The sequence below is a fragment of the Prenolepis imparis genome, unplaced genomic scaffold, assembly GCF_030444845.1.
Source record: "Prenolepis imparis isolate NDT839.2.m4 unplaced genomic scaffold, iyPreImpa1.0 SCAF_10, whole genome shotgun sequence".
Lineage (NCBI taxonomy): Eukaryota > Metazoa > Arthropoda > Insecta > Hymenoptera > Formicidae > Prenolepis > Prenolepis imparis.
In genome coordinates, this window is record NW_028141168.1 from 3,641,693 (window position 1) to 3,657,755 (window position 16,063).

General features: G+C 32.2%; 1 protein-coding gene across 1 annotated transcript in view; it reads left to right on the plus strand.

The window, feature by feature from the left end:
* Zip102b (Zinc/iron regulated transporter-related protein 102B) overlaps window positions 1-15,842 on the plus strand; it is a 22,385-nt gene extending 6,543 nt beyond the window's left edge. Inside the window, exon 5 of the mRNA XM_083047719.1 lies at window positions 15,568-15,842. Coding sequence (XP_082903845.1) covers window positions 15,568-15,816 — 249 coding nt within the window. The 3' untranslated portion in view covers window positions 15,817-15,842. The remainder of the gene's footprint in view (window positions 1-15,567) is intronic.
* Window positions 15,843-16,063: the final 221 nt, after the last annotated feature.

The following is a 16,063-nucleotide window of genomic DNA, read 5'->3' on the forward strand; positions in this document are numbered from 1 at the left end:
AAGCAGTGGTATCAACGCAGAGTACTGTTGGATTACGCATTGCCTCATTGACGATGCGACGATCTTCTCGAACCGATGTTATTCGTCTTCGACCTTGTCCTTCCCTTCGATGAAATCTGCCCGTTTGTTGATAACGAATCCACACTCGAGAGATGGAGGCCTGATGAACACCATATCTTCTTGCAATATGATTTTGGCTTAATCCTTCTTGCAAAAGAGCAATGATTTGCGCACACTGAATTTCATTCAAAGGCATTGTTACGAGTTTGTCGTTTGTTTTTCGAATGAACAATACAGTAATTGCAATACTGTGAAGTTCGTGTTATAAACTTCACAGTGAACTTCAAGTTGAAGTAGTGTACTGTGAAGTTATGTACTGTGAAGTTATGTACTGTACTTACTTCAGTACAAAACTTCACAGTATTGCAATTACTGTATTGTATTGTTCATTCGAAAAACAAACGACAAACTCGTAACAATGCTTTTGAATGAAATTCAGTGTGCGCAAATCATTGCTCTTTTGCAAGAAGGATTAAGCCAAAATCATATTGCAAGAAGATATGGTGTTCATCAGGCCTCCATCTCTCGAGTGTGGATTCGTTATCAACAAACGGGCAGATTTCGTCGAAGGGAAGGACAAGGTCGAAGACGAATGACATCGGTTCGAGAAGATCGTCGCATCGTCAATGAGGCAATGCGTAATCCAACAATGATTGCGCGACAAATTGCTAATGAAGTTCTCCCTCACAGACGAATCAGTGATCAAACAATTAGAAGACGTTTACGTGAGCGTGGTTTGAGATCGCGAGCTCGAGCTCAAGTGCCAGAGTTATCTATGGTACATCGACGTGCTCGTTTACGATATGCACGCACTTATCAACACTGGACATTGAGACAGTGGAGAAACGTATTGTTTACCGATGAATCGCGATTTTGTTTATTCAGTTCGGATCGAAGAATACGTGTTTGGCGTCGTCGAGGACATCGTTTTCATCAAAATACCGTTGAGCCTGTTCGGGCATTTGGTGGTGGTTCCATCATGGTATGGGGTGGAATCTCAGTACATAGACGAACAAACCTCGTCACTATACCACCTCCTGGATTGACAGCGGTGCGCTATGTAGCGGAAATTTTGCGACCCCACGTAATTCGAATGCGTCGTCAAATGGGTCAAAATTTTATTTTAATGCAGGACAACGCTCGCCCACACACCGCTAGAGTTGCCTTAAATTTTTTGGAAGACAACAATATTGAGGATCACATCCATCGATAAGCCCAGATTTGAATCCCATCGAACATGTGTGGGATATGATGGGAAGGGCGCTTAGGAATTTGGAGAGACAGCCAACCAATTTGGAGCAATTGGAAGCAGCATTAAATCAAATTTGGGCTCAAATTCCTCAAACAACAATTAGAGCATGCATATGCGTGAACGTATGGAAGAAGTAATCCGAAGACGAGGCGGGAACACACAATTTTGAATGAGAACATTCCTACATTTCCCTCTCCTAAGCATACGCACGCACGCACACACACGCACACATACACACACACACACACAGCAGAGAGGGTTTGGAGTCATTAAATACCGCGGAAATGACGAACCGTGGGGCCCTTATCTCTGCTGGCGCACACACACACATGCACGCAAGCTTGCGCACACGCACACACACACGATGCGCCAAATCCGACCAGCAACCTCCTCGTGGTGCGCCTCGGGTAATGCTAATGCTGGTGGTAAATGGAAAAAATGTATGGGTAACTTTCATATGTAATAACTCCGCGAAAAAAAATCGTACGGACTTTGCTTTTTTTTTTTAATTATAGTAAAAAGTCCACATTTTACGATAATTATCATAAGATTTGCGAAAAAAATTTATTACTCCCCGTGGAGTGCGTCAAAGTACGCAATTTTTTAGAAACGAAACACGTCCTTACTTTTGAAGCAGTGGCGTACGGGGGAGAAGGATAAATTAAAAATCTGACGAATGGTTTTTAAAGTAGAGACTTCAAGCTTGACAGTCAAAAAAAATTTTTTCAAATACGATCATTTTTAGCGAAGTTACGCTTATTTGAATTTATGCGAAATTTTGACTTAAAATACATATGCGTTAATTTTTTTGACGAGTGTATATACGAGTACATATGTAAAATTATATCACATTAAAATACAAAATATTTCGTAAACCATTCACTTTTTGATGTCCTACTCTTATAAATTTTGTGCCAAATATTGCAAGTAATCGATTTATATGAAAAAATTATAGTGGTTCTATTTTTTAAAAAATGAAGGAGGGCTCTCCTTTTTGTTCCTTAAAGGCCCCCAACATTTTTTTTTTTCATCAAATTGTCAGGCACTTTGTCCCATTTAATAAAAAAATTCAAATATCTTTAGCAGTGGCGGAGAAAACAGTTTGTAATACTTTATGTAGGATACCCTGTATGTATATACAGGATGTCCTAAAACTATCATACTTTCTTTTAATGACAGATTCTTTAGAACATTTCTAGACGAAAATCCTAATACTAAAATGTCGAAGCTATGATAATTTTTAAACGGGAAGCGATTATATTTTACGAATGCCAGGGCTGAGATTTCGCGCGTTCAGATACAGCGAAATGACAAGTTAAAGAAGTAACTATAAATGGAGTGCACTTTTTATTTTACTAGAACAACACAAGCGCCATTTCTCGATTTTATATTAAAAAAATTATATTTTTATATAAAGTTTGTTTAAACATGATTAATATTTTTTGACAGAAATCAACTGATTAAAGCATTAATTTGCTAATTAAATTTTAAAATAAAAATGTTATAAAAATTAAAATAATAATATAAATAATATGTTATAATACTATAAACTCCAATAATATTTAGAAATGTTTGTAGGAGACGGTTTTCAAGGTTATTTTAAAGTCAACTTGATTTTTTTTAATGGAATTACCCTAAATATTTTATGTAAATAGATTCCTTGTAACATTCTGCATAAAAAATTATAAGGGTAAGATAGTCAAAAATCGAACGGTTCACGAGATATTTACATCTTAATATCTGACATATTCTGATATAAAATACAAAATATCTTGTAAATTATTTAGTTTTCGATAATCTTACCTTAATACTTTTATAAGTAACTGCATGTTGCAAATTGTATATTTTTTCTTAAAAACAAGTATGTATTTTCATTATATCAATTGATTTGTCTAATTATTCTATACATAAAAGTATTAAGGTAAGATTATCGAAAACTAAATAATTTACGAGATATTTTGTATTTTATATCAGAATATGTCAGATATTAAGATGTAAATATCTCGTGAACCGTTCGATTTTTGACTATCTTACCCTTATAATTTTTTATGCAGAATGTTTCAAGGAATCTATTTACATAAAATATTTAGGGTAATTCCATTTAAAAAAATCAAGTTGACCTTAAAATGACCTTGAAAACCGTCTCCTACAAACATTTCTATAACATTAACTTATTTCCCCTTTGAAATACTGCAACTTTTATTTGAAACATTTTTTTCTAAAAACAATATTTTTGGAGATAAAAATTTGTAACGCTTTATTTTGAAGACCCGGTATACATATATATATATATGTATATAATTACGCATAATTTATGAAAAGATCGTTGTCTACACGCAATCGCGATCGATATCAGAAAACTACTAAAATTATTAATAAGTTTTCACAATTTTGTAATAATATTAATACTAAAATAATAGATTTCGAAACGCATTTTTCGCAAAATATATTCATATATGTATATACATATATATTCATTTAATTGAGTAAGAATTGAGAAGACAATAATTATATTAAAATTTAATTACCAATTTAACGTTATATTAATACTTTTAGAAATCGGCTGATTAAAGCGTTAATTTGATAATTAAATTTTAAAATAATGTTATAAAAATTAAAATTATATAATATATTGCGACGCCGTTGCCAATCTCGGAAACGCCGATTCTGAGGGGATAGCGTGCAATGGTGAATAAATCGGTAGCAAATCGGAAAAGTCGGTAAACGGTAATCCGGCGATATCTAGGTATCCAAAATAACGAGATCGATATTAGTTATTGGGCGCCAGGCGCGATTCCTCGCACCACGGTAACGATATTATAATAGCGATACGGGATACGAGTCCGGCAGCTCCGTATATGGCAGAGGAGTGCGGGAAATAGCTATACCGGAGAGAGCGGTGAGAGAGAACGTGATGAGAATTAAGACAGATGTTTCACAATAATTAACAATGTATATTTAAACCTAGTAAAAATGAATATTACATGAAGAGTATAGAACAAGGATAATTTACACACAAGTATACTTAAATATATATGACAACGAGGTTTTACAGACACTTAAATAATTAAACGGTAATACAATATGTAATTCGGTCGGGAAACGACACCCGGTCTAAATGCGATACAAAATGTGGCGAATTAATACACGGAATTATTAATTTTCTCGAACGATCCCAGAGTTGACTGTTTCGACTATACGAAGATACTCTTACGTCCTAATCCCCTTGAATAACAAAAAGAAACGGAAACTTGATCGACAAGGACTTTGATATTGATACTTGCGTCTCGAGAGTCCCTCGCTCCCGGCGCGAAGGTCGCGTAAATCAGATATACATAAAATCGGTACCTCGACTATATCGGAATCCTAGGCGGTAATTTCGTGAAAGGTACGACTCTCGCAGAGTTGCTATCGATACGGTAACGCTAACTCGCAGAGAACGACTCACGCAAATTTCCTCCTTAAGTCCCGTGATTTTAATCTGAATAATTATAGATAATTCTCACGCTAGTTAATTTTATTATATCGTGCCGATACAGTACGGTACGAGACTGTAGTACAAATGTTAGTAACTACGACTGTCGGTGGCAACTTCCCTGAGAGGGACACCCTCGCGGTACCCGGAGTAAGCTGGCCTCACGGTAGCGATACTTACGGAACGATAATGCTCCCAAACGAAATCGGTAATGGGAAGATATCTCGTTAATGAGATGCAGCGGTATTCCCGGTACGAACGTATAACTCGATGCCAGCCTGCACCGGAACTTATTTCTATTCACTACCTGAGCGACGGCTTACAATATTTGTAGCGAAGTCTTCAGCTGGTCGGGATGTTTCCGGGCTCGTCCTCACGATTTGATCGCTCGCCGAACAGTGTCTCTCTTCGAGAGAGTCTCCCGGTCCTTCGAGTCCCGCGCCGATTTCCCGCGCATCCTGCCAATACTCAACCGCCGAGGGGGTGTGGATCCACCCATCGATCGCCCGTCTTTCCACGCGTCATCGCCGTGGATTCCGGGAGTACTAGATGTCGTCACCGTTCAGTATCCTTGCTGTTGTATAGTGATGTACGACGGATATGGCTGTTTCAGGTGTCGGAACTGGCAGGCTGGCCGGGCCTTACTCCAGTTCCTCCTGATGTTGCGTTTAGCCGTATGCGGGGCCCTCCACCCATTCTGCAGCATGAGGGGGCTCGTCGGTATCCTTTGTCGTATTATCCTCGGCGGTATCTATAAAAAATGTGTATTAGAGGTCGGACATTAAGATGGCGGTAATGACGGGAACTCGATACGTGACCTGGGAGTTGAAGGCGTCTTTATCAGTATCCTTCCATGGCGGTATGTTCTCCGGATTTCTTGAGTCCTGTTTCACAATTCTTTAAGGTCACCTCCCACTCAGGCAGTCGTCTCGAGACCCCTTAAAAGCTGGTCTAAGAATATCGGTAGGGTATCGCGGAAAGAAATATAATCGGTTTCGAGGTCGCCTCCTCTCAGGTGCGAGAGACGACCCCCGAAGCGTTTTCCTCGCCCCCCCCCCCTCGGTCGAGCCGTAGCCCTTGTGACGACGCTCCCGAGGCGTCACGTCACAACATTTTAAATAATATCTTATAATACTTTAAACTTGAATAATATTTTTGACAGATATTAGCTGATTTCTGTCAGAAAGTATTAATCGCGGATAAAATACAATAACATTATTTAGAACATATCACTATTTTAATATTTTTAACATATTTTATTACTTTAAAATTTAATTAACAAATTAACGTTTCAATAAGCTAATTTCTGCAAAAAAATATTAATAGAGAAAATAGATATTAAAGGATCGTTGCTCTACGACTTACAGTTTGTTTAATTTTCGCGAAAAACGTTTAAACTATGCATGCAAAGATTAAGTCCTATCAGGTCTAGAACAATTTCTATAGACGCGTTTTGAAGGTCTTTTCGAGAATAACAAAACAAGCCCACACAAAATGTTCTAGGCCTTATATAGGCCTTAATTTTTGCAATCAAGTTTAAACGTTTTTCGCGAAAATTAAGGCCTGTATAAGGCCTAGAACATTTTCTGTAGGCGCATTTTGAAGGTCTCTTCAAAGCCTACAAAACGAGCCCATAGAAAATGTTCTAAGCCTTATATAGGCCTCAATTTTTGAATTCAAAGTTTAAACGTTTTTCGCGAAAATTAAAATCTGTGTAAGTCATAGAACATTTTCTGTGGGCGCATTTCAAAGATCTCTTCAAAATAAGCCTACAGAAAATGTTCTACGACTTACACAGGCCTTAATTTTCGCAAAAAACGTTTAAACTTTTAATTAAAAAATTAAGGCCTGTGTAAGTCGTAGAACATTTTCTGAGGGCTTATTTTGTAGGTCTTGAAGAGACCTTTAAAACGCGCCCTCAGAAAATGTTCTACGTCTTACACAGGCCTTAATTTTCGCAAAAACCGTTTAAACTTTGAATTCAAAAATTAAGGCTTGCGTAAGTCCTAGAGCATTTTCCGAAGGCTCATTTTGTAGTTCTTGAAGAGACCTTTAAAACGCGCCCAAAGAAAATGTTCTAGCCTTTATATAGGCCTTAATTTTCGCGAAAGACTTTTAAACTTTGATTGCAAAAATTAAGGTTTAGAACATTTTCTGTAGGCGCGTTTTGAAGGTCTCTTCAAGACCTACAAAACGAGCCGACAGAAAATGTTTTAGGCCTTATAGAGGCCTTAATCTTTTCAAGTTTAAACGTTTTTCGGGAAAATTCAGCAAACTATAAATCCTATAGCAACGATCCTTTAATATTTTTTTTCTTTATTAATATTTTTTACAGCAATCAGCTTATTAAAGCGTTAATTTGCTAATTAAATTGTAAAGTAATAATATGTTGAAAATATTAAAATAGTGATATGTTCCAAATAATGTTATTGTATTTTATCCGCGATTAATACTTTTTGACAGAAATCAGCTGATATTTGTCAAAAATATTATTCGAGTTTAAAGTATTATAACATACTAGCGTTTCGGACCGCGCTTCGCGCGGTTCTCAAAGCTTCTATATATAACCCTTTTGTAAAATTTTTATAATTTTTTTTAAATTTTATTTTTTTATCCTTCATTTACTGATTTTCTCGAAAATGTTATCAAAGTGTTGTTTTTTTTTCTGGGATGAACATAATTTGTTTTTCCACTAATTTAAATATTACAAATATTATAAATATTTTATTTAGCATATAATATTTTATATATTTTTTATTATTTATAAAGATTTTTTTACGGTTTAATTATTCACCGTTGACCCGCTATATTATTAGCTCTCATACAATTTTCAAATAATTTAATTTATAAAATCTCTCTGTAAACGACATTTTTCGTAAAAGATTTTGTATTTTCCTCAATGAGATGTCCTTGATTGCTTAATTCATCTTAATTTTCACATTTTGCCTTCTTGTTACTCTCGAGAATGCTACATAGAATTGACCATGAGCAAATACAGGATGTTGAAAAAGTTCCAAATCATTTGTATTGAAATCGATCTTTGGAATGAATACAATCTGACCTCGGGCAGGACCAGTCAGAACCTCCGCATAAATAAGATTAGGTTTTAATTCAGTAACAATGAATTTTGTGCCATTGCATAGTCCTTTCTTAATATTTAACGATAGTCTATTCATGTAAAAAAATTTATCCGGATATCTTAAAATTTACGAAAGTTAGAACCACAACAAATATTTCTCAAAAAATTTAAAATTTTATAAAAAATAAAACATGAATTTTTATAAAAATAACATTAAATAAAAGTGTTGTACTACTTTACTTGTATGCCAAATTGGAGCGCTGCAAATCAAACAGTTCTTGAGATATTTAAATTTAAAAAAATGTCGGTGGACACACACAAACACACATACAAACATTTTAAAAATGTTATTTTTCGATGTTTTTGAACATTCTGAACGCATTAGCATAGAAATCTGGAAAACAATTTTTTTCACGAAAACTAAGCTTCCTCTATAATATAAAAAAAAAAAAAAAATTTTTTTTTAAACCCACATTGTGTTCATCCGCGAAAAATTTGCAAAATTTTGGTTTGATCAATAAATGCGCCCGCGCATGGGTGGGTGCGTGAGTGGGTGAGTGGGGGTGTAAAATATAAAAAAACACATCGTCGCCATCCTTGAAAAATTTACAAAATTTTGGTAACAATTTCGAGAAAATTGGTCCATAAATGCGCGCGCGCGTGGGTGGGTGCGTGAATGGGTGGGAGGGAGTGTAAAACTTTTAAAAAACCAAATAGTATCCATCCCCGAAAAATTTGCACAATTTTGGTACCAATTTCGAGAAAATCGGTCAATAAATATGTGAGTGCGTGGGTGGATGCGTGGGTGGGTAGATGGGAGTGTAAAACTTAAAAAAACCACATATTAGCCATCCCCGAAAAATTTGCCAAATTTTAGTACCAATTTTGATAAAATCGTTCAATAAATGTGTGAGTGCGTGGGTGGGAGTGTAAAACTTTTAAAAAACCAAATAGTATCCATCTCCGAAAAATTTGCACAATTTTTATACCAATTTTGAGAAAATCGGTCAATAAATATGTGAGTGCGTGGATGGATGCGTGGGTGAGTAGGTGGGGGTGTAAAACCTAAAAAAAACCACATATTGGCCATCCCCGAAAAATTTGCAAAATTTTGGTACCAATTTTGATAAAATAGTTCAATAAATGTGTGAGTGCGTAGGTGGGTGCGTGGGTGGGAGTGTAAAACTTTTAAAAAACCAAATAGTATCCATCCCCGAAAAATTTGCACAATTTTGATACCAATTTCGAGAAAATCGGTCCATAAATGCGCATGCGCGTGGGTGGATGCGTGTATAAAAATTAAAAAAAAACCCACACAGCAGCCACCGCCGAAAAATTTGCGAAATTTAGGTACTAATTTCGTGAGAATCGGTCCATAAATATGGAAGTAGTTCGCGGTCAGACAGACAGACAGACAGACAGACGGACGGCACTTATATATAGAGATTATTTAAAATGTATTAAATAATTTTAATTTTATAACATTATTTTAAAATTTAATTATTAAATTAACGCTTTAATCAGCTGATTTCTGTCAAAAAGTATTAATAAAACGTAATTTGAAAATTAAATTTTAATATAATAATTATATTCCTTCAATTCTTATTCAATTAAATGAATATATATTTTGCGAAAAATGCGTTTCAAGATCTATCATCTCAGTATATGTTATTACAAATTAATTGTAAAAACTAATTAATAATTTCATTAGTTTTCTGATATCGATCGCGATTGTGTGTAGACAACGATCTTTTTATGAATTATGGGTAACTATATACATTATACATATATCGCGGTAATAGATGTCGAAAGTCATTTCTACTGCGCACTCGCAATTCGAATTATATTAAGATTATCGAAAAGTGTCGGACGAAATATATTTGTGACTCTAATTAAGGAAATAATTATTGTCTTTAAAAATCATCACTACGAAACCTTAATTGTTAATTTGGATTTATGTCTCACTTCTATTCTTAACTTAATAAATATATTACTTCTTAATTAAATGAATATATTAAAAAATATTAATATAGCGAGCTAATTAAATTTTAAAATAATAATATGTTATAAAAATTAAAATAGCAATATATTGTAAATAATATGTTGTAATAACTTATCCTCGATTAATATTTTTGTTACAGAAATCAGCTGATTAAAACGTTAATTTGCTAATTAATTTTTAAAATAAGAATATGTTATAACATTTAAAATAATATGTTTTAAATAATGTATTATAATTCCTTAAACTCGATTAATATTTATAACAGCTATCACAGCTGATTTCTGTCAAAAAATATTAATCGCAGATAAGGCATTATAACATATTATTTATAACATTATTTTAATTTTTATAACATATTTTTATTTTAAAATTTAATTAGCAATGTAATGCTTTAATCTGATTTCTGTCAAAAAATATTGATCAAGTTTAAACAAACTTTATATTGTAAGGCATATCCTAGACATAACCTGTCTGCTGCCGCCGTTGCGGCTCGCGTCATCGTTGTGTGCGCATCCAGCGTCTGCGCGCGCATTCCCCTTTAGCTAACTATTGGCTTAGCGACAAGCAAGCGCTCCTCATTGGAGCTCGAGAGTCACGTGACTCGGAAAGCCGGGGTTCTGGCGGCGTGTGCAGCATGGACGGACACTCGTGTTCCGGTAACGAAGCAGTAAAGACGACATTACGGTCGTACGCGTAAAGAATAAGTATAAACGCCTGTTGCGTCAGTGAAACGTTTCGTGTTAAATATACGAAGTCTAAATATATATTGAACTCGACTGGACTTGGTTTTCCTTGGCTGACCCGCCTAAATTTTGCCTAACCCCCTCGACACTCTTTACAATATAAATACATCATTCTTTTTTAAATAAAATCGAGGAATGGCATAACGCGCGCTTGTTATTCTAGTTTTTTTTTTTTTTCTAAAAAAGACATTAAGTCGATTCTCGCAAGTATTGCTGCCTCTTTTCCGCGAAAATATTAATCAAAGTTTAAAGTATTATAACATATTATTTAAAACATGTTATTATTTTATTTAATTTTATTTTGGACTAACTGTCAAACTGCTAACTGCTAACCCTCGCGATGACAGCCTCTCCATGCTACAAATATAACACACAATGCGAATATCAAAAATATTAATCAAGTTTAAAGTATTATATATTATTTAAAACATATTATTATTTTATTTAATTTTATTTTGGATTAACTGTCAAACTGCTAACTGCTAACCCTTGCGATGACAGCCTCTCCATGCTACAAATATAACACACAATGCGAATATTAAAAATATTAATCAAGTTTAAAGTATTATAACATATTATTTAAAACATTATTATTTTATTTAATTTTATTTTGGACTAACTGTCAAACTGCTAACTGCTAACCCTCGTGATGACAGCCTTTCGATGCTACGAATATAACACACAACGCGAATCGACAAAGAGCCAATCAGCATCGCGGAAAAGCGACAACAATGTCAATAACATGCCTTTTTTAGAAAGGGAAGAATGATTATCGTATTTTACAATATTGTCATTATATGTTTTTTCCGCTTTTCTACGCATTGCATTAGTATATTCTTTTTATGAATAATGGATTTCTTAATATTATAATCTTAAAAATTTCCAAATACTTTATCGCTCATTGTCTCTCCGAACACGATCGAAACTACATCTTGTTTAAATTAGTGCCTAGCAACAATTCTCAACACCATGTACGTTTCGTTACATTCGACAGCCTTACCGCAACTCGTTCACGTCTATTATTGTAAGTAAATTCCAATTAACTACCCAAGCTCTCGGAGTGACAAGTTTAATCGTCGCGCGTGCATTCGATTCGTTGTAGGCGTGATCTCTGATCCGCAGCTTTCCGGCTTTTCAATTGTTAAATGATGCGGATTGGATAATCGACGGCATGCTTTCGAACTACACATGGACCTACTTTGTATCTCGTAACGAACAGATAATTATGTTGTTAAGGAACTAATATTAATGTAAAACCTTTGGATCGTGTCGTTATTGTCTTAAGAATAAATTGAGACCTCCGACATTTTGCGCCAATTAGTTTTAATTTTAATTTTAATTATAATCTTTCACGCTGAAGATGGTCCAAAAAAGGGACCGAAACGTCGGTAGATACAAGAATGTATTTAATTATTGACTGATTTCATTAAAGTATTTTTGTGCATGAATAACCGCACTAGTTCTAGTTCCCCACACACTCGACTTATAACTTTAAATTATAATATCTCTATTTAGAAAACACAGAGCAAAAATAAAAACATTTTTTTTATATAATTCGAACCCAAACTTTCGATTAAACCTAATAAGAACTTGATCCGTTTAGTGATTATTGAGAAATGTAAATCTCTATTACTCACAACAAGCCAACTCGCGTATAGATACACGGAGTGCCTCGCCGTTGGTGTGGTCGGCTACGCCCAAACTTAACGCCAGACACTGCCGTGTCTATTGATACAACTAAAGGCATCTTAAAAATGGTTTAAGTAAAAATTTGCAACATGTTTCAACTTAAGCATCAAAGTGATTGATCAATGTTACCATGTCTATTATGTTACGCAATGATGATCATTTTGAACATTTATTGTAAAGATTTACTTTAATTTATAGTTAAAATTTGTTAAATATGTTTAATTTTTAATTACTTTTTACTGGAACAATTGCAATTTGTACGTCACTGCAAACATTTCAAAGTATTCCGAAATGTAAAATAAATAAATAATTAAACCTAATTTTATTACAATTTATTTGTCTTGAACAGCGTAGCATAGTAGACATCTTTATAATAACATTGATCGAGCACTTTGATCACAGCTAAAATTGAAATATGTGGGAAAGTATGCTAAATTATACTTCTCTCCCCCCCTCCAATATATAATACATAAATATTAAAATTGTAATAAAACTCAAAGAAATGACAAAATTTTTTTATTTATTTGAAACTATAGTTCTTTATCAGCGACATATGCTAAACATTAACACAAAATCGTCGTTCATATTGTAAATTAAAAATTTTTTAAAGTGGTATTTGGTACGATTTACAATATCGGTTTGCTAAATTGTACCCATGAGTTTTTAAATCGTACCTCTAACAATAAAATTAAAAAATAGTAACAGTAATAAAGTTTTATTTTCTATAAAAGTTCTCAATTTGTAACAAAACATATCTATAAGAATATTCTTCTAAAATTTAACAAAAATATTTTTTGTATCAATTTTATATTTTCTTCAGTTGTTCATCTAAATATAAAGAAAAAATAACTTATATAAAAAAATTAATTTAGTAAATCTTACCAGTATGATATAGGAAAAAGTTAGTGCTACGTTTTAGTAAACTTCCATTGTTTTGTCAAAGAATAAAAAAATAATCTTAAAACATTTTACCGATTTTTCAACGCTTCCACATACAGAAAATGTATTTAAATAAGATGAAAAAACTTTAATAATAAGTTTAATGCTTATTTTTTTCAATGTGATAGCTTAGGCACGGAGTGCCGAATATTACATGAAAATCACATAAAATCAAGAGACATGGTAGTGTCTCGTGCCAAGTACGCACATAAATTTATTAACGTCACTCATCAACGAATCACTTGAGAAGAAAAAATTACGGCATTCGAGTGAGGCTAGTTGAACAACAGCATTAACACCTTAAAATATTTTAACTCTGTTGAAAAAATACAGTAGAGGTACGATTTAACGAACAGTACGATTTAGCATACTTTTCCCTATCACAAATTTTTATTTGAATCATTTTTGAGATGCCTTTAGTTCTCGCATCCATTATTCGTAAAAAGAATTATACTAATGCACTATGTAGAAAAGCGGGAAAACATAATGACAATGCTATTGTATACAATAATCATAATATCATAAAAAAGGGCACCCTATTAAGAATACTTTTACTTGTCATTTTGCTGTATCTGAGCGCTGTTGTGAGCGCGCGAAATCTCAGTCCTATTATTCATAAAATATAATCTCTTCCCGTTTAAAAACCATTGTAGCCTCGATATTTTTGTATTAGAATTTTTCTCTCAAAATTCTATATAAAAATATAAATATATAAAAATTAAATATATATAAATAAAAAAAAATATGGTGGTTTTATTTAAAAAATTAAAGATGACTTTGATATAACCTTGACAATACTAAGATCAAACTGTTTAAACCACTAAATGGGTTCTTTTAAACATTACAATTTTTATGTAAAACATTTCATATAAACATTTATAACATTTGATTTATAATACGTATCGTTTATAATATATTGTAGTTTAAGTGTACTTATAAAAGAAATGTTACTATTTTTTTAATACTTTTTTTTTAAGACAAATTTGATTTAAAATTTATATCTAACGAATAAAATTACATAGAAATTACTTAAATTGCTAAATATATGTATAATATAAACATATAAACTGTCAAAATCTCTGGAATAATAGCCATTTAACATATTAGTGCAAACTGGAAAGAAATGCATTATGATTTAAAATAAAGGTTCTTCAAAAGCAAACTGTTATAACTTGCATTGCACAAATAAAATTATTAATACGTTATTCATTTATTCAATATTCTTGTTTAATCAAATTACACGATTTTTGCTTAATAATAGATTCATCTCTAGTGAAATGAAATAACGTACAATGCACAAGATATCTAATCAATATTATAGAGAGGAACAATACAATGCGAATACTAATTTATGCTATTTTTTAAAATAAATATTATTAATTCTATACATATATTTTCTCTTTTATTCCTATTGATATTGTATATTTTTATATTTATATGTATATATAATTTGTATATAAATTTTGACAAGTTTTATAAATTTAATCTTTTTATTTGTTTACATTATTGTTTGATAAGCTTGAATGTGACATATAGAGAGAGAAGAAGAGGGAGATAGAGGGGGGAGTTTGTACATTTTTTGTTTTTTTTAACTTTTTACATTGTTAAACATATATATATAATGTATAATATAAATATAATAATATATACAGGGTGGTTTTCGTAATGGTCGCCACGATTTTTTCGACAGTTTAAAAAAAAGTTTATGTAAATAATAAAAATTAATCTGCTTAACGCAAGCTATAATATGCAATAAAAATAAATTTAAAAAACATTTTTTTATAAAAAAATCAATTTTACTTTGAATTTTTTAAATAGAACCACCATTTTTTTGTATAAATCGGTTTCTCATAATATTTTGCATAAAAAGTTATAAGAGTAGAATAGTCAAAAAATGAATAGTTTACGAGATATTTTATACTTTAGTTTGACAATCTTACATAAATTATGAAATATCTCGTAAAGTATTAATTTCCCGATGATCTTATCTCAATACTTTTATGCACAAAATAATGAGAAAAATCGATTGGTGTAAAATAAACACAGTTGTTTTTAAGAAAAAATGTGTAATTTATAAATACTAGTTACATATTTTTTCTTAAAAACAATCATGTGTTTTCTTTACACCAATCGATTCCTCTCATTATTTTGTGCATAAAAGTATTGAGGTCAAATCATCGAAAAAATGAATATTTTACAGGATATTTTATAATTTATGTAAGATTATGTTAAAACTAAAGTATTATATAAATATATATGTATATATATATATAGATATAATATAAAATTTAATTTTTTAATTAATTGTAATTTTTTTAATTATTGCAGGAAGGCAAAGAAACGCTAAGTAGTGTCAATGCAACTGGTTTGGCTATGTTGTTTAGTGCTGGAACATTTCTTTATGTAGCCACTGTACATGTTTTGCCAGAATTAATGACAAGAAGCAGTAATTATTTACATTTGTCAAACGTCGAAGGTACGACGTCATCTGCGACTGGACTTAAAGTTAAAGAAATATTATTTTTAGTAATAGGATCATTTTTACCTGCTTTGATTACAACTGGACATCATCATTAATTAAAATAAAGATTACATAAAAAGGATTTTTTCACATCTGTAATGTTTAGAAAAATTATTCTAATTTAAATAAAACTTTATTCTTATGACAAAATTATTTTAAAACTATAAATAAAACTATAAAAAATATATTATCAAGATCAATATACCGGGTGTCCCATTTTAAAGGACCCACTCAAATATCTCAGAAACACTGCGTTAAATAAAAAAATGTTTCCTACAAAAGTTGTAGGGTTTCGAGGGGGAC